Source organism: Sylvia atricapilla, chromosome 22 (assembly GCF_009819655.1).
Source record: "Sylvia atricapilla isolate bSylAtr1 chromosome 22, bSylAtr1.pri, whole genome shotgun sequence".
NCBI classification, from domain to species: domain Eukaryota; kingdom Metazoa; phylum Chordata; class Aves; order Passeriformes; family Sylviidae; genus Sylvia; species Sylvia atricapilla.
In genome coordinates, this window is record NC_089161.1 from 2,526,089 (window position 1) to 2,551,664 (window position 25,576).

At 46.5% G+C, this 25,576-nt stretch overlaps 1 protein-coding gene across 1 annotated transcript; it reads right to left on the reverse strand.

The window, feature by feature from the left end:
- Positions 1-12,607: 12,607 nt before the first annotated feature.
- TTC34 (tetratricopeptide repeat domain 34) lies at positions 12,608-24,596 on the reverse strand. Its single transcript, XM_066334184.1, has 8 exons — positions 24,288-24,596; positions 23,068-23,876; positions 22,732-22,957; positions 20,969-21,161; positions 19,372-19,538; positions 18,654-18,921; positions 18,146-18,360; positions 12,608-13,302 (listed from the first exon to the last, which is right to left on the reverse strand). Exons 1-8 carry the CDS (start codon positions 24,594-24,596, stop codon positions 12,784-12,786), a joined length of 2,706 nt encoding a protein of 901 aa, XP_066190281.1. The 3' UTR covers positions 12,608-12,783.
- Between the last annotated feature and the right edge of the window lie 980 nt (positions 24,597-25,576).

Sequence of the window (25,576 nt, forward strand, 5' to 3'; positions counted from 1 at the left end):
GCGCCGGCAGCTTTGGGGTGGGATGAATGTGTGTGCAAACAGGCTGATTTATGAGGTTGTTGCAGGCAACGCACACAATTCCTTCATGGAAATCTGTCTGGGAACAGCTGGGAAAAGCAGTAAAAGCCGGGGCAGGGTGGGCGTGTGGTTTCCCTGGGGTTTTGTTTTGCTCCAGAGCGGACTCCGGGAGAGCCAGGCTGGTGCTGGGGGTGTTTTCCCCCGAGCTGGGGTCACTCGCTGCAGGATTTCACACCCGAGAAATGTTCAGGTTGTTCCTCTGCGCTCCCAAGTTTTGTGTGAGTTCAGCAGGAGGTGCTGGGGGCAGAGCAGGGATTCCTTTGTGGCTGTTTGCTGGGAATGGACACACAGTGTTCCAAGAATGGGGAACAATGAACACCAGTTCCTCCTGCCAGCAGCCCAAGTCTCCTCTCCCAGTCAGCATTCTGCCGTAAAATCCCTGGGAGAGTTTCCCTTTTATTTTTTTTTTCTCCAGAGTCATGTTAACTCAAGCTCCTGGCGAGTGTGAAGGCAGCAATTCTCATCCCAGCAGCTGAGGAGGAGCAGGAGAGCACAGGGATGTGGAATGCACACACGTGTTTGAGCAGAGCCTGGGTGTCCATATGGGGAACAGAGTTGCAGAAGGCAGGGTCACTTCTAAGGACAAAACTACACATTTCATTAGGGTATAAGTGATCTCTCATTTCTGTTTGCAGAAATTCCTACAGCTGACAAAGACTGGGTTTCTGTGTTGATGGGAATCTTCCTGTTGTTGAGAAGTTTTACTCATGCTTTAAAATGTAGCTGCCTCTGAGTAGGACCTACCAGGTTGACATCCATAAAACTGCAATAGGCAGGTGCCTCACAGGACTTAATGTGGCAATTTTTGTAGATTTAATGTGGTTATTTTTGTAGATTAAATGTGGTTATTCTCATAGATTCAATGGAGTTATTCTTATAGATTTAATGTATTTATTCCTACTCCATGGTTATAAGACACTGCAGGGTATTATTCTGCCCATTTTGGAGGTGGAAAATCAAGATGCAAAGAATCTAAGAGCTTTATTCCTACTGCTGTGCTAAATAAAAAACAACAACAACAACACTCAACTCAAACAAACAACCCAACAAAACTCAAGAAACCTCTTATTTTCTGTGTGAGGAGCACCAGCAACTGTAAAGGACATATTTGCCGAATCATTAATTTTGATTGTCTTGAGCAACTTTGAGTGGTCAGTGGAATGGAGCAATCCATCACCCTGACAGTGCAGCAAGGTCCCCGTTCTGGCCAGTGCTTCCAAGGGGACAGAGCTGCTTTGATTCCTGACAGTCTCACTCTCACCTTGGAGCCTCTGTGGCAAAGGCAGCTCGATGCTGTGAAGTGGAATGAGGTTGCTTCGTTATTTATTTCCCCCTAAATCTCACATTCAATTAAATTATTCATAATTTAATCACTGCCTGCAGAAATTCCCATCTGCTGGCCCACTTCACCATCCCTTAGCCCCTTATTTGACAGAAGAGCTTTAAAAGCTTAATCCCTCTTTGCAATCCTGGGAAGGTGAACACCGGTCTGGGGATTTCTTCTTCCAGAGGTTGAGGAGCAGTGGGGGTTTTCAGTTCTTGGAAAACATCCTCTCCCCCAAAGCAATGTAGACTCAAACCATATGAAGCAATGAGGGATTTGCTGTTTGGGTTGGGCCACTTTGAAAGGATTTCTCCCTTTTTGCTTACTTTGTAACTTTGCAGAGGAGGTTCTCCTGTTACTGGAATTTGGAAGTGTAAAGAGCTCGCAGTGGCAGGGTTACAGCTTGGAAAGAGCCTCAAATCAGGGATTTTTACCCTTGGATCCTGCAGGGATGAGGCTTGAGCAGCCAAGCTGGATGACTGCCTCTTTGTGGGATGTGTTTACCGGGAACTCAGAGACCCCACATGTGAATATTTACTCAAAAGGTGCTTCCTCAGGCACAAGGCATCCCAAAGTGCACAGAACAGAGAGGGAGCAGCTCTGGGGTTTTATGCAGTGCTTTTCTTCTTGGGAAAAAATCTCAAGTCTGGGGGGAATTTAGGTCAGAGGTTCCAGCCCTGGACAGCAAATATTCGAGCTGGTGCCTCACTTGTCTGGGAGACAGCACTTGAATATTTTTTGTCTTTGTGTTTCCCCTGGAGAATCTGGAATAGCCATGGTTATACCTGGGACACTGAGCTGGGATGAGACTATTCAAGGATATTTTTACCTTGCTCAGAAGTTTAGTCGCTGTGTCATAGTTGCCACAATGTCAAGTTGACCTTCGACTCCTCCTTTAGAAGGAATTGACTCCGGAGATAGAAATTGTCAGGAGTTGTGCATTTTTTTCCCCCTCTGCCTGTGGTTTTTTTTTTCCACTGGTGATGTCACAAAAACTTTGTGCTTATGAGAATACATGAGCATATATAACCTAAAATTATACATATATGTGCTCCTGATATTATTATATGAGAATATATTACCTACTTTAGTTGCCTGCCCGATTTTTGCACAGTTTTTAGTCTTAATATTGATGTAATTGAATGCTCTGAGTCGTCTGAACAGATGATCCCATGGCTGCTGCTCCCTGAAATCCAGGGAGTGGATGTGCAGTAGAGCAATGATTTCCCAGCTGGAGCTCTGGGGTCCTCCTGCAGGAATTAAAGAGCTCCACCAAATGTAAAAACAACTCCATGTCCTAAAGCAATCTGAGCCAAGCAGGATGTGGCAGCATCTTTAGTGTGATTTGTCTTAAGAGTTGTTGCCATGGAAACAAGGTCTCCATCTCTATCTGGTACATCCTTATAGATGTCCACAGTGAGATGTGAGGGAAATTCTCTTACCTCTGGGTGTCAGGGTTTGTGGTTTGCCCTGAAACCTTTGCCTATGCAAAGGAAAAAAAGAATAATTTGAGGCAGTCCTGTGTCAGTGGAAGTGCAGTTTCAGATCTGGAATCACCTGTGTGTGAACTGCAGGTTAGAAATGATCAGCTCCTCTGTGTGAGGGGCAGAGGTGTGGGGACCAGCTCCAAAACTCCTCCAAGACTGCTTGAAATCTCTCCAATTATTTACCTTTTTGGTTTTAGTACAATAAAGAGCCACAGGTCTGGAAAGAGAAGCTGTTACCTCTTGTCATCCGAGTTTCAATGTTTGGGGTACACAGACACAAAGTTCCATTTCTTCTGTGTACATAAATTAATCTAAAAAGGAAAACTGACCTGAACCAAGATTTTTGATGCATGTGTAAAATGGTCAGTTTAGTAACCAGAACTTTGTCCATTATTCCAGTCAAAATGTCAGCAAATAAGATTAGTATCCACTTTCAGCTTAAATATGGAAGAAAATCTGAAGCTATAGGGTGACATTAAAACAAAAAAGCCCAACCCAGCAGCCTCTCCCCAGTGAATCAGCAGATGCCTGGCTCCAGGACAATGGCTGGATGTAGCCTGTGATTTATTGTGGCAGGGATGCTGCCCACAGAGGAGAACTCATTGTGCTCAGAAATAATGGCTTTGTCTCTGAGAGCCAGCAGAACCCCGTCATCTGTCAGCCAGCAGAAAAGAAATAAAGCTCAGCATTGAAATATCTTCTTGGAGCAGGTTGGCTGCCAGCTGTGTGTGGTGGAAATAAGTCCTGGTAGAGGCACAGCCAAAACAGTTTAGAATTGGGAAAACCTCGAAGTTTAGGCGATGTTTCAAAACTCTTCTCTTGCTCTCCCTTTAGAGGTGAGCGTCTTTGGAGCACCCTCAGAATTAATTACCAGACATCAGAGTTATTATGTAGGAAACAATAATAGTAGCTCCTGCCCTGAGTGTCTGGATGCGTTCACTGCAGAGACAAGCAGGTAAAAACGTGAAGGTGTCTTACCTGGCTCTTGTGGAGGAGGTTTTTCAGCTGCAGAGGTGCCTCGAGCCGTTTCTGGAGTGGAATTGGACTGTTTGTGTTTTCTGGCAGTCAGAAATAAACGTTCATTCATGTTCCCAGCACGGATCCCCTTCCAGGCTGTCCCCAGGAATGGTCTTTGCAAAGTGCTGTGCCCAAATCTGCCTCTCTCCCCCTCACTCACACCCAGGTGTCTCCTGATGCCCAATGAATTAAATGTTCTGCTCCGAGACTTCTCAGGGATTTAACCCCTTCCAACGTGTCTGAAATCACTTGGGTTTATGTCTAGACTGGAAAATGTGTTGTGTAGCAGGGCTGCCTTTAAGAGGATAAGGTGATTTCCTGGCTTTCTTGGCATTTGGAGAATTCACTTCTATTACAGTAATTAATTCTTAGGAAAGTTCTCATTTTCCATGAGGTGCTTTATCTTTTCCCCCAAGAGGTTTTTCGAGGCTTCTGGAATGCAGCATCTCATTTTCACAGTTAATTTCATTATTGTAATTGTTTCAGTATTGCAATTATATTCTTAATGAAAAAAACTCTTTGAAATTATATGTACATGACTTGAGAGGTATAAAGGTACATTTTTTTATGCTTTGCTGTATAGGAAGACAGATTCCAATTAAAAAAAATCAGATATTTTACCTTAAATTATTCTCAGTTACAGAGCACATGAAAGTTTCAGCTGTTCCAATGTACTGCTTTTAAAAATGACAAGGAGATAATTCCTGTTTCCAAGGAGAGCTGTTCAGACCAGTTGACAAGTTAGACTATACAACCCTAGTCCTGTATTTAAACACCAGGCACACGTTATTTAATGCAACACAGAAGTCCAAGCCATAAAATCCTCTTCAATAAATTATTACACTTGGTTTCAGCAAGACTGTGAAGTCCTGGATTATCAAAATGTTTGTAAATACGCTTAACTTTCAGCAAACTTCCCATTTTCACGCAGCCCTTATCCTTTCCTTGCATTCCCACTGGCAATTAGGATGTTTTGGGGGAAATCAGGGGTTTGGAATCCTTCAGCCCAAGGGCTGAACTTGCCCCCTGGCTGGACAACTGGAATGTGAGGGGTGGCTGTGGCAGGAGCTGCAGGACAGGAGGAGGCACAGTCTGGTCACCTCTTTCAGCTGCTGAAGGGGCCTCAAATCCCAGAATCCCAGGATGGTTTGGTTTGGAAGGGCCCTCTGGACATCACCCAGTCCAAACCCCTGCCAAGGCAGGGTCACCTGGAGCAGTGGGTTTGGGATCCTCCACAGAGGGACACTCCACACCCTCCCTGGGAAGCTGTTCCAGAGCTCTGCCACCTTCGTGGAAAGAAGTTCTTCCTCAGGCTGAGGTGGAACTTGTATTTTAGTTTATGGCCATCACTGCTTGGATTTGGGGTTAGGAATGGGCAGTGGGGTGCAGAGAGGTCCTGGGTGCCCTCAGAGCAGGATTTGGGTCCCAGGTACACCTCTGGTTGGAATTTCCCATTAGGGGCAGTCATTACCTGTCACTGTTAGGGACATGAAAGAACGAAGCAGGCAAGGGAAAGGTCAGCAGGAAAGTTCTCTTTTAAATTTTCTGACTCCATCTTATATACATTTTGATCAGAAGGCAAAAGACTGGCTACACCAATCTTTTCTTGCCACGTCTTTGACCTCATTGCTGAACATCACCATCAACCATCTTTCTCCTCCCGGAGGAGAAATATGCAAACCAAATAGATAAGTTCTAAAAATATACACAGTTTTCTTGAAGCTGCGTGAGAATAAAATGCAAACAATGAAAAGCAGGCAAACTCAGGACCACATTTACCTGTGGTTCCCTTTGGGGTGGGCAGCTCTGGGTGGTGCAGCAAAGCCTCTGGGGCTCAGTCGGGCAGGGCCGGGCTTGCACGGGGATCTGGATGTCTTTATTATTTCTCAAGCCTTGCCATTGTCTAAGGCAAACACAGAGCCTGCCCTGGGGCTGGATCCTGCAGGGTGCCTGAGAGATTTCCTCCTCCCTGCTGAGGGGCTGTGCCAGGGCAGCTGATAGCAGAGGGTTAAAATGTTTCTAGAAATCATGGGAATTGTATACCACAGATTCACGGGAGGTGGAAAGAAAGGTTGGGCCTGGATAGGCTGGGAAAGGGAACCAAAACTGTGTTTAGGCCCTAGAAACGAAGGCTGGGCTTTGTCTTTACTAGATAATGTGAAACTGCACCTGCATAATCATCATATGATAAATGATATGATTGTTAAATGTAATGATTGTTTGGTAATTGAATATGATCATGGTTTATTCAAAACAAGAATCATGAGAAACGATGTTTGGGGAGCTGATGAAAACTACAAGAATTCATACAACAGGCAAATATGGGTTTAATAATTAACATGTAGTTATATAAGGAAAGGGTATAAAAACATGTCCATCTGGAATCCATGTCAGAGTCAGATTTGGGTCTGTCCTGTATCCCTGATTCCCAGAGCTCTTCAATGAAAGCACCTGTATATAATAATTCTGTGATGATGTGTTTCAATGGTAACAGAGCTGTACCTGGGCACAGAGCAGGGGGTGACCTCCAGCAGCAGCACTGGCTGGGGACAGGGGCTGGGGACAGGGACAGGGGCTGGGGACAGGGGCTCGGGACAACATGCAGCTCCTTTAAAAGAATGGAAAATGTACAAATAATGTCATCTTCAAAGCACTGTGTACCCGGAACTAAGAGGCACTGACAAGCATCTGAAAGAGAGAATTATCCCCATTTTACAGATGAAAGGGAGTCACACAGAGAATCAAAGTCAAGATTAGATTAATAGACATTGATGCCAGAGGAGCTATTATGTCTTGTCTGGCATCTGGCAGAACAGACTGGAGAATTTCACACAGATTGCTCCATTAAATCCCTAATCTCTGTTTGGGCTGAGGAAAAGACCTCCAGAGCTGACACAAAGACACTGCACCATCTTCAAGTGAGTTGCCTGTGGGGCACCACTGAAAGTTCACATCCTATCCCAGCAGGAGATTATTTAACTTCCTGCTGCCTCGGCTAATTTTGTTTGAATAATATTTTTAAGAGCCCCCCCAATATCACCTGAATTCTCCTTTGCATTTGTGCTCCCTCGAGGTGATCATTGAGCTGATACTTCTCATGTGGGAGATGAGGGCTGAAAGGATGTTGGAGTGGGAAAAGTTAAATCTTGATAATTTTTTTTCCTATGAGAATAATCAATCACTGGAAGAGCCTCCTCAGGGACATGATAAAGTTCCCCTCACTGGAAGTTTACAACATTTCCCAGGCTGGGCAGGGTGCTGCGTAATCTTATCTAGGACATCTTTTCCCATTGGAGGTTGGCTCAGATGACTTTTTGATGTCCCTTCCAACCTGGGCTGTTCTCTGATTCTGTGTAAAGGGTTTTGTGCATAGGAACTGATGCAAGTGTGTGCTTAAAGGTTGTGTTGGATCAGGTCTTGGGGACCAAATCCAGCACCAATTAGAATGAATTTTCCCAGTTTCCCCGCTGAGAATGATCTGGATCTTTCCAAATGACACAGTCTATTCTGAACTGTCACTTCCTTGGCATTTTCCTCTACATCTGTGCTTGATGTGTGATTATCCTGCAGTTCATCAGGCAGGTTTATTAGGAGACTTAATTGGATTGCATTAGCTGGCATTTAAGCCATCCAAGCCATTTGAGAATGCAATCAATTAAAACATCCAAGCACATTAATGGTGTGGACACGGGGCAATTAATGTAGATGGCTAATTACCTGTTTACTCCAGGAAGCAGATCAAGAATGGCCAAATGATGCACGAGAAGAAAAGAAACAACATTGCAAAAATCCTGTTGGCAAGGATGCAAAAATTAGCACATGGCAAGGTATAATTGTTTCCATTGTTAAAGTCTACAGTGAGAGAACAAACCCTGCACCGTGACAGGCACTCAGAGGTGTTCCCAATAATTTCAGATTTGAATGTGACTTGCAGAGAACAGATTGAGCACATTACCAATGCTGGAATGTCTTATAATGGCACATCTGAGGTTTCTAAGCAATCAAGAAGCTCTCTGAGATGGTCATTTCAAGTGGGGAAATGCTAATCCCTGTCAGTTTTCCATTTCATCCACTACTGATCTGGATCTGAGGCTGGGGCTCTTGGGGACTCCAGGTCCCTCACTCTGGGTGACCTCCAAGGAAGAAGTGTTTTTGGTGTGGCAGCACCCACCTGGAGATGAAAGCACAACTGAGGGGCATAACCAAATGCAAACCAGGGTGGATTGGAATCATTAACATCCTCCTGCTCCCTCCTACAATCCCCCCCTGGCTTTACAGCTACATTTTTTCATTTACTGATGCAGTTCAGGAATGAGGCATGCAAACTGATTATCAGTGCTCTTGATTTCCTTTACACTCCAGGGGGAAATTCTTATTTCTTGTTCATTTTCTGCAACTCCTGACTTTTTGGGTTTGTGTAAGGAACATACAAACCCAAAAATGATCAGGTTGAGGGGTGACACACCTAAAGCCACAGCTGCTCTGGCACAGAACAAGTCCTCAGTGGCTCTCAGGGACACAAGGGAGGTTTGTCTGGGTTTGCAGGAGGTCTTGGCCATGCACCTTGTGCCCAAGATAGGCTTTGGAAATTAATTAATTGAAAATTCCCTGATTGCATATGTCTTAGAGGTGAAGGTTCCACACCTCTACTGAGGTGTGAGATCCAGAGGGTCGGTGGCACCAGGCTGGGTGGTCAGGGAGGTTCAGGGAGGGCCAGGACAGAAGAAGTTTTCTTACTTTCTCAATTGCTGGTTCATTAGTGAGGACCTAAAAACAGCATCACTGTGATCATGAGGGGTTTCTACTCTCTGCTGACATCTTTGGGACTGGCTCATGTTCCCCAACCTCCCGTTTAGGGTGGAAATTTGATCCCCACGTTGTCCTCAAACATCCTCATCTGCTGAGAGCTACAACCAGCAACATCAACTGTGCTTGTTTTCTGCCCTCCAGGCACTTCTGGGAGCCAACAAACCACTGCTCCTGTGCTCAGGGTTGTCTGTACACACCTGTGGGCAGGTGCAGCCTCTGCAGCGTCGACAGAATAAATGGAAATGGAAAAGTCATTCCTGAAATCCACAGCAGGAACCGGAGGGGAGAGAGTCTCCTGAATCCCACAGCTTTGGAATGCTGTGCCTCCTAAATAATGAACTGCTTTTCTTAAGGTGCCACTGAGTAATGGCTGAGTGAAGCAGCATACCCCAGCACAGAGCAGAGTGGCTGGAATCCAGCTGAAGCAGCCAAGGCTCCAAAGGCAGGCTCCAATGCCAGTGATAATTTCATGTAACACGTGAAATTTCTGGTGACAGCGACTCCTTGGAGCCCTGGCAAATTGGAAACTGCTGGATGCAGCAGCAGCACAAGGATAACAGTTAATCTTCTGCTGGGGCATGATGGTAAAAGAAATAGCTTTTAGATTAGCTGTCATTAGAGTGAAACATCTGCCCTTGCAAGCCAAGGGGACTGTCCTCACTTGGGCACAAGGAAACTCATTAAATTCCCGGGTTTGCATGGCTCTGAGCCAGAGCCACACTTCCACCACGCTCTGAAACTGGGAAGCACAATGACTTGGGCTGAAAGGCAGGAAGATGAATTCCCTGGTGATGTGTCAGCTTCCAAAGCAGCTGCAGAAGTTGGTTCATGTGTTTAGATTCCCTTAGTACCTGGGAGCACACAGCGAAGTGAAATAGGAAAAATTAAGGGGAGTGATGGGGTTTAAAAGGAAATGAAACCTTCTGAGATCACAAAAGCTCAAAGTTTAGCTCTGCCTGGACTCCAAGGAAAAGCTTCCAGTGGAATATTTAATTCCAAACACTTTGCCATCATTTCTAAGCTGTTCTTTGCCTGCTGGACTGCAGAGCATGAGGTCAGGAAACTTCCCTTGTCTAACTCTATTTGTGATGCAAATATTCTCACATCTGATTTTCCTTTCACATACTTCGAAGGAATGTTGAATACTTCAGAGGGGCAAGCCTGGCAGGGCAGTGTTTGTGCAGGAACATTCTCAGCCATGATTTCACAGTTTTCTTTCACCCTTCATTACCTGGTGATGATGTGCAACACGGTTATTAAGGTTTCAGAATACTTTAAAGGAATAAAATTTATGGAGAGCAAAGAAATAGTTGGTAGTGTCTGTACAGAGCTCAGAGCTGAATTAACTACAGATATTTAAGCTGTAATTAATTAATGACTGCAGCTGCAAGCTGGATTACAAACAGGTATCCAGTTTCATCTTTTATTAGGCCGTATTTTCTTCTTGATTACATTAATCTCAATTAATATAAATATATTTGAATTCTTCACAGTTGTGTGACATTTACAGCAGAATTCCTCGAGGGCATGTCCTACAGCACATTGTACAAGGAGCAATAAAATTCCTTTACTGAATATTCAGCCTTGGGCTGCTTGCACAGGGTGAGAGAAGGGTCTCAAAGCGGAGGGAAATGGCTCCACAATCCCCATGAACTGCAGCTGGACATTAAAGAAAGGTACAGAAACCATCATTGCAGGTTTTTCTGCCAGATTCTTCAATCTGGAAGGAGTAGAAGTAGTTGTTGTTGTTTGGTGGTGTTTTTTTGTTTTTTTTTTTTTTTTTTTCTTTTTTTAATCTAATGCTAGAATTATGGACTAGTTTGGGTTAGAAGGCACCTTAAAGTTCACCTGGTTCCACCCCTGCCATGGGCAGGGACATCTCCCCTTATCCCAGGTTGCTCCAAGCCCCTTCCTATAAATTGGTTGGAAGAGTAAGAACACAACAGAGAATTGAAGAACAAATCAGAAGTTTGGGCACAGGCAAAGGGCTTTAGTGGGCACAGGCAGAGGATGAGGAAAATGAAGGAAACCAATGAAAATGAGAAGAGTCAGGAGCTGCTGGGAGAAGCAGCCATTCCTCAAGGCCTGGAAGAACAGGCAGTCACCTGAAAAGGAGTTTTTCCTCAGGATAGCTCTCTGGCAGTCCTGCAGGGATGCCTGGTCCTTATTTTTAAAGAAAAAAAATTCTTTAGGAGCAATAAATGCATTCTGTCCAGGAGAATACATTACTTAACAAAAAGAAGAGGCCAAAATGCCCCAAAATTCCAGACTAATGAAGGGAATATACTCTGGGGGACAGGACAACTGAATTGTCTTCTCAGGGCTTTCCATGGTCTGAAATAAGTGAGATATCCTCTTTTTACATAATGGAAAGACTTCCAGAAAAAATTCCAAAGCCCTAAAAGCCACTTCTCAAAAATTCCTTGAGACACAGAAAATTTCCTCTCTGTTGGTTAGTTACTACTTGAAGGAAAACATGATCAAAATTTTTTTTTTTTCAGCTTGCAAATGGAGCCAACAGTTGTTAAGGATATAATTTCATGCTTGGAAAGAAACTCTCCCACAGCATCTTGATGCCCATTAGGGGGAAAAATCCTCATCAGTGTCACTAGGATTAAAATCGAATTTGAAGGGCAGGAAGCCCAGTCTCACCTATGCTCTTAGGGCAGAAAAAAAAGGAGCATGCAGAGAAGAGGAAAAGGTGGAAGGTTCCAGGTGGTATCATTGCTATGGGTTGATCCCATGGCTGCTGAATGAAGTTCCACCCTGGATTGTTGCCTTTGAGACAACAGCACAACAAAAAAGAAACTGCTCCCTGTTCCCTTTCATCTTAATGAAAGCAGCACAGCAGTCCTCAGCATCGCTTTCATCTTTGTTTTCAGCAGTAGTTTCTATTTTCCTCTACGGTTTTATTATCACACTCCAAAAACATTGGGGCAACTCCTTTGGAGCAGCCAAAACAAAGAAAGGAGCTGCTGCTCTGGGCCCCCACCTCGGGTCCTTTCTGCTGCTGGACTGAGCTGAGGGCTCCCATCACACACAGGTGAATCCTCAGGGATGTCCCACACTGATTCCACACTGTCCAGGAGGAGGAGGAGGAGGAGGAGGAGGAGGAGGAGGAGGAAAGGATGCTGCAGCACTGGGAGCAATCCCATCTTGGATGCTCCCTCCAGCCTCCTGCTTGTGCATCACCACTTCTGGATGAGCTGCAGGACTGGCTCTGGGGTTAGAACACCAGGGATGTGAGGGGTGGGATTCAGCAGCTCTGGCAGACACCCTGTGGGGAGCTGATCCCTGTTCCCTGCCCTGGCAAAGGGACACACGGGAATCCAAGGTGAAGCCTGGGGTGGAGCTGCCCATGAGCCCTGGATATCAAGGCAGGAGTCCCTGCAGTGGATCTTTGATCTCTGTTAAGTCTCACCTTTATCCATTATTTCACTGTTCCCTGGGGCAGTAGAACAGTTTATTTGGTGTTTGTGCTGCCCCATTCCCCATATTGGTGCTGACCCTGACAAATCCACTGTGCTCCCACCAAGTCACATCCTTCATCCAGGAGTGAGCCAGGAGAGGGGTGTAACAAAATGGGCCTTCACAGACACCTACAGGAGTTACTTTTGACTGATCCTTCTGACTGGTCCATTAAAATAAGGCCATTTGATTGAAAAGTACATGTTAGAGCTCATCAAATACTAGCTAGGAAATGCACGATTATTATTCATGAGCTGTAAGTGGTTTGAATGTTTTCCTTCAGTAGGACTGGAACCTCTGTTAGAATTCCTTCTTTAGCCAGAAAAAAAGGCTTTTTTCACAATGGGGAGTTTACATAATCCACAATATTTTTAAGGAATCCTGAATGCTGCAATTTGCTTTTTTTTCCTCATTGCTCTCTTGGTCAGTTTTGTTTTGCTGCCTCAAACTTTCTACTCCTAATTCTGCTGTCCCATGTTCAGTGTCACATCTGTTGCATATTTATCATGAGCTTCTCATCTTTCTTATCTTTCTCATCTTTCCTTCATTCTTGCAGCCTGCCAGAAAGCAATCAGACCGGAAAATCCCCAAACAGAGAAATCAATGTATGCTGCAGCTCGATGCCTCCCTTTTGAGTCTTGCTTTCAGCTTCTGGAGCTCAGAACTTTTATCAATTTTAAGCCCACAGTCTGTGATTTTCCAGGCCTCTTCGTAACGCTGCTTTTCAAAGTTACTTTGTGCAATTTTGTGAAAAGTTTTGGTTAAAGATTCCCTGCCGGGGCAGTTGGTGATGGTGCCCAGGGCCAGGGGCTCGTCCAGCTGCAGGGCTTGCATGTAATGCTGCACTGCTGCCTCCTCCTGAGCCAGGGCCAGCAGCAGGAAGCCCTGGCAGCAGTGATCCCCAGCCTGTGTTTTTGGGCTGTTAGAGCCGTGCCCCTGGATCACCTTTGCCATGTCTTTCAGAGCTTTGTGGTGTTTTCTCAGGTGTGTCAGGCAGGCAGCTCTGCGCCGCAGGTACCTGGGGCTGTCCCTGCTGGCCAGCACAGCCAGGCTGAGGTAGCCCAGAGCCTGCTCGTGGTCATGTCTGTTCATCAGCACCTTCCCTTCCTGGGCTGCTGCCTGTGGGGACAGAGGTAATCCATGTTAGTTAAAAAAGGGGAAAAAAAACCGGGGGAATATCTAGTCTGGGCTGGTCGTAGACACAGACGCTAAGAAATCTTAGTTATTTTATCAAATATTGGACTTGCATCTAGCTGGAGAACTAATAACTGGTGTATTTCTGCATACAGATAAGATATAAAGCTCTTGGCTCGCTGGGCACTTGGTGTTATCTTGAGGAGCTTCTGAAGTCCGTTGTTTCTGCACGTCTGCCAGAATTTCTTCTGAATTTGTTTGCATTCCTTAGGAATTGTGAACAAAAAGCTGCCGGGACCAACATCCCCAGGTGCTGCCCCACAAATGCAAGTGCTCAAAATGATATTTTTTTTGGTCTTTACTGGAGCTTTCCTAAGCTGTAGAAAAAAAAAAAGCCCAACTGGTGGCTTTGCTAATTGTTAATCCCGAGTGCAATTTGAACTCTCTGCCCTCATCTGAAGGAAAAAAACAACAACAAGAAAACAGAGAAGGCCAAAAGAGCCACATAATTTATAGGTTCACGGAGGTCAATGAAGAAAACTCCATTAGAACTATTTGCCTCAAATGGATTTCTCATTATTTCCCTTTATTGGTAATAAATAAAGCTTTTAACGTGCTGCAGCAGATTGAATATTCAAGTTATAAACAAGGCTGCCATCAGCAGCTGAGGGCTTACAAAAGGCTGGGCCAAACAAGCTGAGGCTTCAAGCAAAGGATAAATGTTTCCATCCTCCTCATTTCATGGGGTAACTCCTGTTTGTGGACGCAGAAATCCAGTTAGCCCAGCCCTTGTCTCAGTAGCCACACTCAACAGCCAGGTCAGGGCCTCCAGTCTCTCTGTGGGACCATTTTCTTTTGGCTGACTGAGGTTAGAATTGATTGCTGTCTGCCAGGACTGAGGAAAGCAAGTTCTGCAGGAGAGGGATCAATACCGTGGGGCAAATCCCAGCACCTCATCTGAGAACAGTGGCATGAAATAATTTAGCCTCTCCTCATGGTTTAGGAGGAATTCTGCCCCAGTTATTTCATTATAATGCACATTATATATATATATTTGCTATTTTGCTTGACATAGTCGTATTTATTAGGGAGTGTCTCAACTTCCACACAGAGAAATAGCAATAGGACTTCTCCCTAAATAGGGAGGGTGTCAACCCCTGGCTTTAACAATTCTGGCCATAAGTTTTCAGGCAGCCTGTCCAAACCCATCTCAGATGTCTTGTTTAAGGAACAGCACATTTACTTTGAAATGTTTTTAAGACAACTCCTCAATGCAAGAGTCCCCTCAGTGGCAGGAATTTAACAAGGGCTCAAGGTGGAATTGCAGCTGCGTGAGGAGCAGCCTGGCAAGAGAAGGTGTTTTTTATTCCCCTAGAAATTCCAGAGTTCTGGATCACATTGTTCCAAGGAACACAGTGCAGTTCCTCCAGATAGCTTGTGTTTGTGTAGTTAAATTGTCATTTTCAGCCTCGAAGGTGCATTTGCTGTCTCAGAGGCAGAGGAAAACACAATTGTTGTTGTTATGCTGAATCTGGTGCTAGAGGTTTCAGTGCTCTACCCTGGGGCATTTGGGGTTATTGCACCACAGGCAATATTGCATTTATTCACTGAGCCACTGCCTTGTCTCCTTCACTGAGAGTCCCCAAATCAAGCCATGAGATTCTGCCTTTCCTGCCACACTTGGAGGAAAAATCCCATCTGAAAAGAAATGATTTCAGCCTTGCTGATGGAGGAAGGTTGAGCAGCTGGATTCTGGATTCTCTTTTGGCTCTGCCTGACTTAAGGGACCTGAGCTGGGACATTTTTGGGGTGTAACAGGGAAGGATTAATCAGCATCTTGCACATTATCTCCTAACAGAGATGAAAACCAGGCTCAGGGAAGGAAGGTGAAGGACATGGCACAGCTGAGTTCAGCTGCTCCCTGCACGTGGCCTTGGAGAAACATTTTTGTCATCAGCCTCATTGCAGGTGACCTGGAAGGGCAGGAAAATCTGTGGAGTGCATTCCAGAGGAACCCAAGTCCAGCTTGTCACTAAAACTTGGATTTTGGCTTCCAGAATGAAATAATTCAGGTGCCACCTGGAAAGGGCCATGAGTGGATCCCTGGATTAGGTCTCTGTGTCCCTTTTTTCCAACTATTCACCTCACTGAGTGTAAAGGACTGAATATACACATATTTTTGTGGCATTTTTGGTTCCAGTCTCTAGGGATCAATCTTATGATATGACCAAGGCTTAATTCCTTAGAAAGAAAAAGAGTGAGGAGTTTACTGGACATGGAATTATGGCCAAGGGTTAGTCCCTGAGCAGTAAATCCCAGCAGATGGAATGATAAACTCTGAGCTTTGGGAGAAGGTTGGACGTTTCCAGAAGAGTTTGGAGCAAATCTTTCCTTCTCCACCTGCACGTGCCATGAAGGGCATGTGGAATGCCAACTTCACCTAATCCTGGCACAGACCATGGAGTTTTGGAGACCCTTTCTGTAGGAATCTGGATATCCACAGAAGCTGCAGCCCCGAGGATCTGTGTGAGGGGCTGGGAATCAGTCGTGCATTTACCCCTGACTTAGGAAAACCAAGGGTTGAAGCTGCATGAGCAGCAAGCAAACTCCCTTCCTCTGACCTTTTGCAGCTTAATAAATCTTTCAGATTCCTATTCCCATGGGGCTCTCCCAGTTGTTTACAAATTTCTCAGCATGGGACCCCTTCGACTATAAATAATGGGAGAATTTTATCGCTTTGTTTTCCGTGAAAAAAAAAAAAAAGTACATCAAGGAGCTCTCTCCTTCCTCCACCCTTTCCTATTCAGCTTATGGAGAACTATTTTTAGCTCTTCAGACCTGGCTCCAGGATAATGATGACACGGTTTTGAAATGCCTGTAATTCCAAATACTCCAAAAACAATATGGCAGAGATGCTTTTGTGCTGGAGTGCTGGTGTGAAATCTGAACTCTCCTTTTCCTACCTGGGAAATTCAGGAACAGAGCAAACTCCCTCTCCCAGGGTAGGAGCCCTGGCAAAGTCAGGCCATCACTGGGAATTTTAGCACTAATTCTGTCTGTAAGCTTTTTAAATTTTGCTTTTACTGAGATCTTCCTTTCACAAACCAGAATAACCTTGCAGTCAAAAGGAAGTTCTGCTGGGAAATCCTTTGAGACAATGGGCAGGTGGATGAAACAATTCCTTTCCCACCCCAGAGAGCACACACTCCTCCCCTGGCCACAAAACACATCTAAAAACCCGCAGGTGCTTGAGTTCAAACATTAACTAATTGAACAAAAGCACGAGATGAAAGAGGGCAATGTTTTCTTTTTAAACTTCCAACACTGGTATGGGGCTCCAGTTTTGAAATCAGCCTGGTCACACCTCTCATCTCAAGCAGAAGAATTTCTCGTGATAAATGAAACACACTGAGGGGTTTTCTTTCAGACACAGCTGCCAGAAAGAGACAGAAATAAGTTTTCTCTCCCACTTTAAAGGCTTCACTCACCGGTGGCACCAGTGGGTTCTCACATGTCAGTGCAGCATAAGCGATACAAATGTTAGTTTGTTTTTTTCTTCTCATTTTTCTTTTCTTGTTGACAGCAGAGAACATCCCTCCTGTGCTGCCTCGGGAAGCAGCAGGGATGGACTGGGCTGTGAGACCCCCACAGGAGGAGTGATGTGGCAGCAGGGGAAATTCAGCTGTAAAATGTCTCTTCATTTACAGACACCTCCTGAGGGCCTCCCTAGTCACAGTCTCAATTGTTCCTTTATCAACTTTCTAAAGTGGAAGATTGCAAATTGCCTCTGAAGTCTTCCAACTCTTCCCCCATAAGACTGAACTTTTTACATTATTTAGAAGAGAGGGGCTCTTTTCTCAGTAATGGGGCATGTCTGGGGACTGGTAAATTAATACTTGTTTACTTATATCCTCCTGCTGTTCTGTTCAAATACATTCCAAGGGCTCCTCTTGCTGCATTAAGGATATCAGCATGTTGTTTGTATTATAACCTGGGAGAGAGCATAACAATATAGCTTCTCACCAGGGTGCACACCAGCAACAAATTGAATAAAAGGAAGCAAACTGATTCTCAGAACACAGAGCTTCTGGGTAATCAGAATTGCAGATGCTTGGCTGAGTGTTAAAACTCTTCACCATCAATCTGATCTCCTCCTGTCTTATTATTGGAGATATTTTCTGGGTGTACTTTGAGGGAGTAACTTGAAAAAATGCTGAATAATGAATACTTGGGGGGGACCACAGCCATGTGGAATTGTGCCAGTTTAAGGTAAGGAAACCAGCCTCAAAGCTTTTCATTTTATAACAATATGAACATATTAAAAATCCTAAATGTTGCACAAAAGAGCAAGAAGGATGGAAGCACTTAATGTCACTGAATTGAAACATTCAGTATAATTTTACCAAGAAAATGAACAAAACGTGAATCTGCTTTCCCCAGGAGCCATCCATGAGCCTGTTAAAATCTGTTAAACTCCTTCCTGCTGCCCCTCACCTCCCCTGAATTTCAGTGTGGGCATCACCAGGTCCTGTGCCAGGGAAACCAAAAAGGAATCCCAAATGCTCAGATGTGGCAGTGATGGATTATCAGGGATTGATCAAGGTCACTGCAGTGAAAGAAGTTTGGCTCCAACTGTCTGACCTGGCTGGAGGAAAAGCAAATTTGTGCCCTGTCCATCTGATAAAACTCTCCCCATGCACTTCTCATGGCAGGGAGAAATCCGTGCAATCCCAGTTTTGCTTCTCAATTCTTTCCCCACTGAATCCAAGGGTGTGGGATTAAAAAAAAAAAAAAAAAAAAAAAAAAAAAAAAAAAAAAAAAGCTATACCTGAGCAAGATGCTGCTGTTGCTTGGTGTCTACAAAGTTCAGGAGAAAAGCCAAGTCCTTTTCATCCCTCCTGGCCAGGACACTGAGTGGGGCAGCTGCTTCTGCCACGTTCCTGCTGTGCAGCTGCAGCACAGCCAAGCGAGCCCTGGCAAAATCCTCAGCAGGAGAGTGGCCAAAGGCTTCCTGCAGGTGCTTCAGGGCCTCTTGGTGCCTCCCTGTTGGGGAACAGCAGCACAAACTCCACAACCCATCCCGTGGGGAGAAAGGCACTGGGAAACCTCAGCAAGGCAGGGTTCAGGCAGCCAGTCCACATGAATGTGTTAATTACGTCACACCCCATCCCAAAATGTTTCAAACTTCTCTTGAGAAGCACCATCCAGCACTGTCCAGCACCACCCAGCATTATCCAGCACCATCCAACAACACCCTTGACACTTAACATTCCCTTCCATCCATTTTCTGCTCGTTCACCAGGTCTGACCAGCTGTGCTGAAGGACTGGAACTCACCATTTGCCATCAAAACATCAATGTAGAAGATGTGATGCTGTGCAGCCCTGCAGATTTTGGTCAGTGCTTTTGCCACTGTGAGAAGGTCCCCCAGGGTCTCTTCTCCTGGGAGGTCTTTGGTGGCCATGAGCCTGGTGAGAGCAGCCCTGCCATGCTGGAGGAGCCACCCAGTGACCAACCCCTGGGCTTCAGGCTTCAAGGACAGGATTGCTGGGACCACTGCTCCTGCCTCCACCTTCAGTGCTGAGATTAGATCTTGCACTGCCTCCTGTGGAAAAACAACACCAAGGAAAGAAATGGAAGCAATAATTAAATATTGATCATTTGTTCTGTTCTGTTCTCTGCTGAGCCATGGAAGAACTTTGCTCTTCCCTGTCCTTGTGCTGCAATTTTTCCATTTTCAGAGGTGATAGGAGATCATAAATCAGATTTGATTCATAATTCAGGTTTGAATGAGTGTTTGCAAAGTGTTTTAAACTCCTTTGGTATCACAGAAAGTAATGGCCAAGGTTTAGTCTTCCTGTCTCTAGGCTTGGGAAAGAAAATCAGTAACCTCAGGTGGGCTGTTCATACACCCAGCCAAACCCAGAGCCTTTCACTGCCCAAATTCTGTGAGAAACTCCTGATTTCACTGATTCCACAACAAGTCCTGTGATACTTTACACTCCCATTGTCCAATACCCTCAGGAAAATCAGCGAAGCCCCACATGGACAGTACCTTCTGCTGCCTCAGAGCGAGGTGGACGAACCCTCGGCCGCTCAGAGCTTGCACATTCCTGGGCTCCTCCTTCAGGACAGCATTGAAATCAAAAATGGCTGTTTTCATCTGCCCCAGGCGCCCATAGCATCGGGCCCTGGTGAGGAGGCAATCCTCAGCATAACCACCTGGAGGACAGGGATGCAGCCATGGTTACTGCAAGGATACCCACAGGAACCTACAAAAAAAAAAAAAAAAGCTCCACTTGGCCTGAGGATACCTCAGGATGAAGTACAATGAGAGTTTGCTTAAGTGGAAGTTTCCTTTATTTTCGCTGCAAGTGCAATTCCTGCCACGTGTTATCAGCCATGAGTGGAAAGGAAAAAAGAATCTGTGTCAGGTTGGAGTGGGAGCAGCATAAATGAGAGGAGAAAGCCCTAAGAGGGAGATCTGTGACTATGTGAGAGTGGAGGCACGAAGCCATTTGGCTGTTTCAGTAAAGTGGGGTCAGAATCACAGAATAGTTTGGGTTGGAAGGGACCTTAAAGAATCCCCAACCCCCTGCCACGGGCAGGGAAGGTACACATTGTTTTGGATGAATGAGTTATCCAGATGGGACTGACTAATTCCCTGCCAGAATTACTGTGCACTGGGATTTGTGATACTGAGCTGCCTTTTTTTTTGTTTTGTTTTGTTTTTCTTTGCTTTCACCCAAGTGCTGCCCAAATAAACACATCGAGTTATCAGTGAAAATCCTGGTCCCTTCACTCTCTGCCTGCAGAACATTTTTCTCCCTGCCATCCACCTATCCCTTCCTTCCAAGGCAATTTCAATAAGGATCTTAACATGCCCAGGGTTGCAATCAGTAACTGTGGCATCCAATATTGGATGATAAATCATCAGTGCCACTGGAAATATGTTTTCATAGGGAGGTCAGCAAATGCAGCTGCCTGCAGAGATCAGCCAGCAGACAGGCTCCAAGTAATTCCTCTGCAGTAATGAGGCTTTTTCTCCCTTCTGATTTGCTCCAAAACTTCTGTACCAAAGATGATTATCACTCTGGAGCTCTACCAGTTGGCTCCTCTAAAGACAATATCTATTTCTTAACAAGCATCTGTTCTAGCAGGTGGGGAGCTGATAAGCTGGAATGCACGGGCTGTGAAATGGAACCATCTCCAAGCAATTAACAGGCTTTTTATTCCATTTCCATGAGCCAGTCTCTCTTCTTCTCTGTGCTGCTGTCATAACATTTGCTCAGAGTGAAAGGCAGATTTCCATACAAACATGGTTTTACTTGGAACACGCCAGAAGCATTTCCATGTCAGCCTGGTCTCTCTCCTGAGTGGAAGCTGGGATAGTGAAATGTGTGAGAAGCTGCATTCACTTTTTTGCACTGGGTGAAGAAAAGGGGCTGATGTCCATGTAGAACTGAGCTGAACCCATTTCAAGGAATTTAAAACTTAGTTCCTTATTGTTTAACTACACCACCTCATGGCCCAGGTGAACCTGCCGTGTCAGCCCTCACCCGGGGGGAGGTGACACAGGACACCTGGACATCCTGTCCCACCCTTGTGATTTCCTTTAGGAGCAGATGCCCACGAGCATCCTGGTGTCCTACCTGCAGCGAGGATGGCAAAGGACAGGTGGGCAATGGCCTCTCTGATGGCAGCAGCCTCCTGTTTGCCCTTCAGGATGGCCAGGGCTCGCCAGCGGCAGTGGCTCTGCAGCAGCTTTCTGTCCTCGTCCTGGAAAATGTCCAGGATTGGCAGGAGGCAGGAGGAGTCTCCAATTCTGATCAGTCTCTTCAGCAGCTTAAGGATGGGAGAGGAAAAGGCAGCGGAGAAGGAATTGAATGGGATGTGAGGTTGTGTGTGAGACCATTGTGCCCTTCCCCAGCTTCCCCACCTCTCCCTGGGGCTTCAGCCAGCCCAGGACCACAAATCTCCCTGATTTATCTCCTCAGCTGGCCCTGGTGTGAATGCAGGTTGGAGAAAACGGGAATTCTTACCTTTCCTCACCACCACTGCAGCTGTGGAAATAATTCTGAGCAAATACGGGGTGCTGCCCGCTTTGTCTTGGGCAACATCTGCTCCACATTGGCAGTGTTTTTATAAATACAGGATGATTGCCCAAAAAAAAGAATGTTCCTGTGGAATACAGGGGTTCCAAGGACCCTTTTGACTGCAAAATCAAACCCAGAAAATTAATGGAAAATTAGGGAAATGCTGTAACTTATTTTTAGTATTGCTATTGGGAATCTGGGAAAATCATGGATTCAAACCCACAAATTACTGTCCTTCTGGAAAAGAATTCTGTCTGACCTTTGGCATTTTTGCCTCAGCAAGCACTTTTTTTCACTGCATTTCCAATGAAAATGAATCAAAAATGGGTTTTACAGTGCTCAGCAGTGACTGTATATTCAAATCTGAGCCAGAGAAGCCTGGACAAGAACACAGTTATCCTGATGTACCAGACACATCCCTTGAACTTATAACGTTGTTTTATTAATAGATAAAAGTGACTGGCATCTGTCAAGCAAGTGGGACAAAACATTTTGGAGAGAAGTTTTCAGATCCTCCATGTAGAACTTGCAGCAGAAGCTGCAGATGGAAATCCAACTTCCAAGGGCAGCACTCTAATAAAGCCTCCATTAACAGCCTTCCCAAAGGCAGTAAACTTTTATTTTTTATAGGGAGTAGTGAAGTGCTGACAATAACACCTTCCTCCTTATCAGTTAGCAGAATTTATATGGCCCTTTAAAAAAAATACAATAGTTCCCTCTGATGGCAGAGACTGGGAATTCAGCTTCGTCATCCTGGGTAGGAGAACCAACTTGCTGGAATGGCTTTCAAGCAAAATTTATCAGCGTTGGAGAAAGAAAACTGCAGACTGATATTGGAGTTTCTGCATTTGTGTCTTTCTGCTCCAATGCTTAGAATAATCGGGGAGGTGGCACTTGAGCCTTCTTTTCTCTGAGGGAACATTCCCAATCCCATAATGTTGTCCCCAGGGACAGGGTGCTCTGCCTGGTTAAAGTGCTGAGAAATGCCATTAAAAAGCACATGAGGAATGAGCTGGATTTAGCTGGGAGTCCTTGTGTGGCCTTTTTGTAATTTTATGGCAATATCAGCCCTGTATTTACACCTTCAAAGCTCTTCTAGAGGTTCTGCATGTGGGCTCCAAGTTTCCCTGTGTCACAGCTCTCCCTGTTGCTATTCAGGGAGCTCCTAACAGCAAAGTTTAGTTTTAGAGGGGAAATGCACCCAAACCACTGAACACAGGGATTAATCTGTAATTTCCCTGCCGTCTGGGACAAATCTGGCAAATCAGCTGTTGAGGAGGGAATGACCCCAAGGATGAGGTTTTCCAGGTGCTCCTTACCTGGTTGCCATCGTGCACAAAGCCTCTTTTGAGCTGCAGCAGGGCCAGCCTGGCCAGCACAGGAGCTCTCTGGGGATTTCTGGAGAGGGCCAGTGACAGCATCCTGTGGGCTTCTTCCCCACGGCCCATCTGGTACAGGGCATCAGCACACAGGAGCTGGGATGCCTCGTCAGAGCTGTCCAGCTCCACCAAGAGAGAAGCCAGCTGGAAAACCCCAGGAGCATCTCTGGAGAAGAAAAAAAAAAAGCCAACAAAACAAAGTACCTTCAAGGTTAGGAATGTGCACAGCCTCTGTTTGCTTTTTTCTGAAAGGAAACTGAGCTGCCTCCTGAGTACCTCTTCTTCTGGAGCATCATCTGTCCTTCCTCCTGGAGGACCTTCAGCAGCAATCCCCTCTGGTTCCATGGCACGTAGGACTTGATGGTGAAGATGGTTTCCTCCAGCTTTAACTGGCAAGCTGTGATATAATCCAGGGCTGTCAAATAATTGCTGCCACCAGAAATGCGGATCAGCCCACGCCCACACAGGGCTTTGATGCAGCTGTTGGGATGTGGGGAATCGTGCTCGATGACCCTCTGGAAGTCCTGCAGGGCTTTGGGGTGGTCCTGGGCATGGAGGCAGCAGAAGCCTCGCAGAGCCAGCAGGGTGTTGTGGTAAGTGCTCTGCTCTGCTGCCAGCAGCTGCTCACACAGGTCCAGGGCGGCCCCGGGCTGTCCCTGCAGGAGGTGACAGTCTGCCAGGCGGACACTGAGCTCCCGGCTGGAGCCTGGACAGATGTGCAGGAGCAGCTGGATTGTCTGGATGACTGGAAGGAGAAGCTCAGTGCCACGACTGCCCCTGAGCTCAGCCCGGGCACGCACAGCCTCCCTGTACGCTGCAAACCTCTCCTCCAGGGCAGCTCTGGCCTGCTCCTCGATCTTCTCAGCATCACAGGGGGAGAAAAGCTCTTCAAAGCATTTAATCGCCCAGGCAGGGTCTGCTGCAAAGGCTGCTGCTAAATCCTGCATCATTTCCCGCATCCGTCCGCCCAGGAAGAAATACCCAGCAGCTCGTTCCAGGAGCAGAGCCAGAACGTCCTCACCTCTGAGATTCTCAGCCGAGAAGCCCTCAAGGGCCTTGCTGCAAACAGCCACACACTCCCGAAACTGGCCTGTTTTCAGGAGGTGAGCTGCCCGTGCCCTGCACACCCAGAGGTGCCCCGGTGCCACGGCACCAAGGAAGGCGTAGCAGTCACCCAGCCACTGCTCCGAGGACCCGCAGCCTGACCTTTCCTCCTGCCACCTGCCCAGGTGATCGCAGAAAGCCTGCACCACCCGGGGCAGGTGTTCCCTTTGCCTGCTGCACACGTAGGCCACAGCCTCGGTTCGATGCAGCACAAAGGCTTGGACATAATCCACGATTCCTTTCCCGGCCTGTGTCCCTGAGAGCACCCGCGCCAGCGCCCTCAGCAGCAGCAGCTCCATGGCGGCCCTGGGGTCGGCCTCCAGCAGCGCATCGCATCTACTCACCACCTCCTCCGGGCGCCCTCGCCTCAGCAGAGCCTCCAGCTCGTACACCGAGGCCGCCACGCTGTTGGGGATCAAGGTGGAGAGGAAAATGGCAGCTATTCCCACGCTGAGGGACACCACGGCCAGGTTCCTGCTCTGGATCTCAGGGATGGGAGCCCGGCCTTTGCACCAGGTCTCCAGGGTGGCCACCACTCCTTCCCGGAGCCCGCGGCCCATGGAGTTCACTCTGTGCACTGCAGTGAGGGCACAGCAGCTGAAGGCGGCCAGGTAAAAAGCTGTGGCTGCTGGCAATTCCTGCTGGGAGAGGTGCTGGTCCCCTTCCCCGCAGAGCAGGGCGGCCAGCTCCTCGGGGGACATCTCCTGCGCCTGGGCCGACAGCGCTGCGGCGTGCCTGGGGCCTGGAGAACAGAAATGGGGCTGTGGGAGAAGGGCTTCAGCAGAAAACCAACAGAGAGGGGCTGTGGGAGAAGGGCTTTAACAAAAAACCATCAGAGAGGGGCTGTGGGAGAAGGGTTTTAACAAAAAACCAACAGAGAGGGGCTGTGGGAGAAGGGTTTTAACAAAAAACCAACAGAGAGGGGCTGTGGAGCACAGGTTTGACAGAAACTCAGCAGTGAGGGGCTGTGGAGCAGAATTTTAGCAGAATTTTAGGTGAAAATCAGCAGCGAGGGGCTGTGGAGCACAGGTTTGACAAAAAATCAGCAATGAGGGGCTTCGGAGCACAATTTTTACAGAATTCTAGCAGAAAATCAGCAGTGAGAAGCTGTGGAGCAGAATTTTAGCAGAAACCAGCAATGAGGGTCTGTGGAACAGAATTTTAACAGAAAATCAGCAGTGAGGGGCTGTGGAGCAGAATTTTAGCAGAAAATCAGCAGTCAGGGGCTGTTGAGGAGAGTTTTAGCACAAAATATGCAGCGAAGGGCTGTGGAGTAGAGCTTTGATAGAAAATGAGTAAGGGTGGGTTATAGAGAAGAGTTTTAGCAGAAAAACTGTAATGAGGGGCTCTGGAGCTGAGTTTTAACAGAAAATCAGCCGTGAGGGGCTGTGGAATACAGGTTTGAGAGAAAATCAGCAATGGGTGACCACGGAGCAGAATTTCAGCAGCAAATCAGCCATGAGGGGCTCTGGAACACAAGTTTTTCTGCTTGGAGGGAAAATGCCAGATGTCAGCAAACCCAGGCGCTGTGAAAAGCCGGGGTTTGGTCACTGCCAGGTTTCTGGGGGAGTAAATTGATGAGGAGAAACATCACAGAGGTTCAGAGAGCCCAGGCAGGTTGGAAAGCACCCACACCCCCTGGCCAGCGTTCCCTGCCCATGGAATGAGGCTGGGACACCCG

Coding starts and splice junctions, on each gene's coding strand:
- TTC34 (XM_066334184.1), bottom strand. CDS start 24,596: ATGTCCCCCGAGGAGCTGGCCGCCCTGCTCTGCGGGGAAGGGGACCAG. Junction 23,877..24,287: donor CCAACAGCGTGGCGGCCTCG/GTGTACGAGCTG, acceptor AAAACAGGCCAG/TTTCGGGAGTGTGTGGCTGT. Junction 18,361..18,653: donor TGATGTTTTGATGGCAAATG/GTGAGTTCCAGT, acceptor GTTCCCCAACAG/GGAGGCACCAAGAGGCCCTG.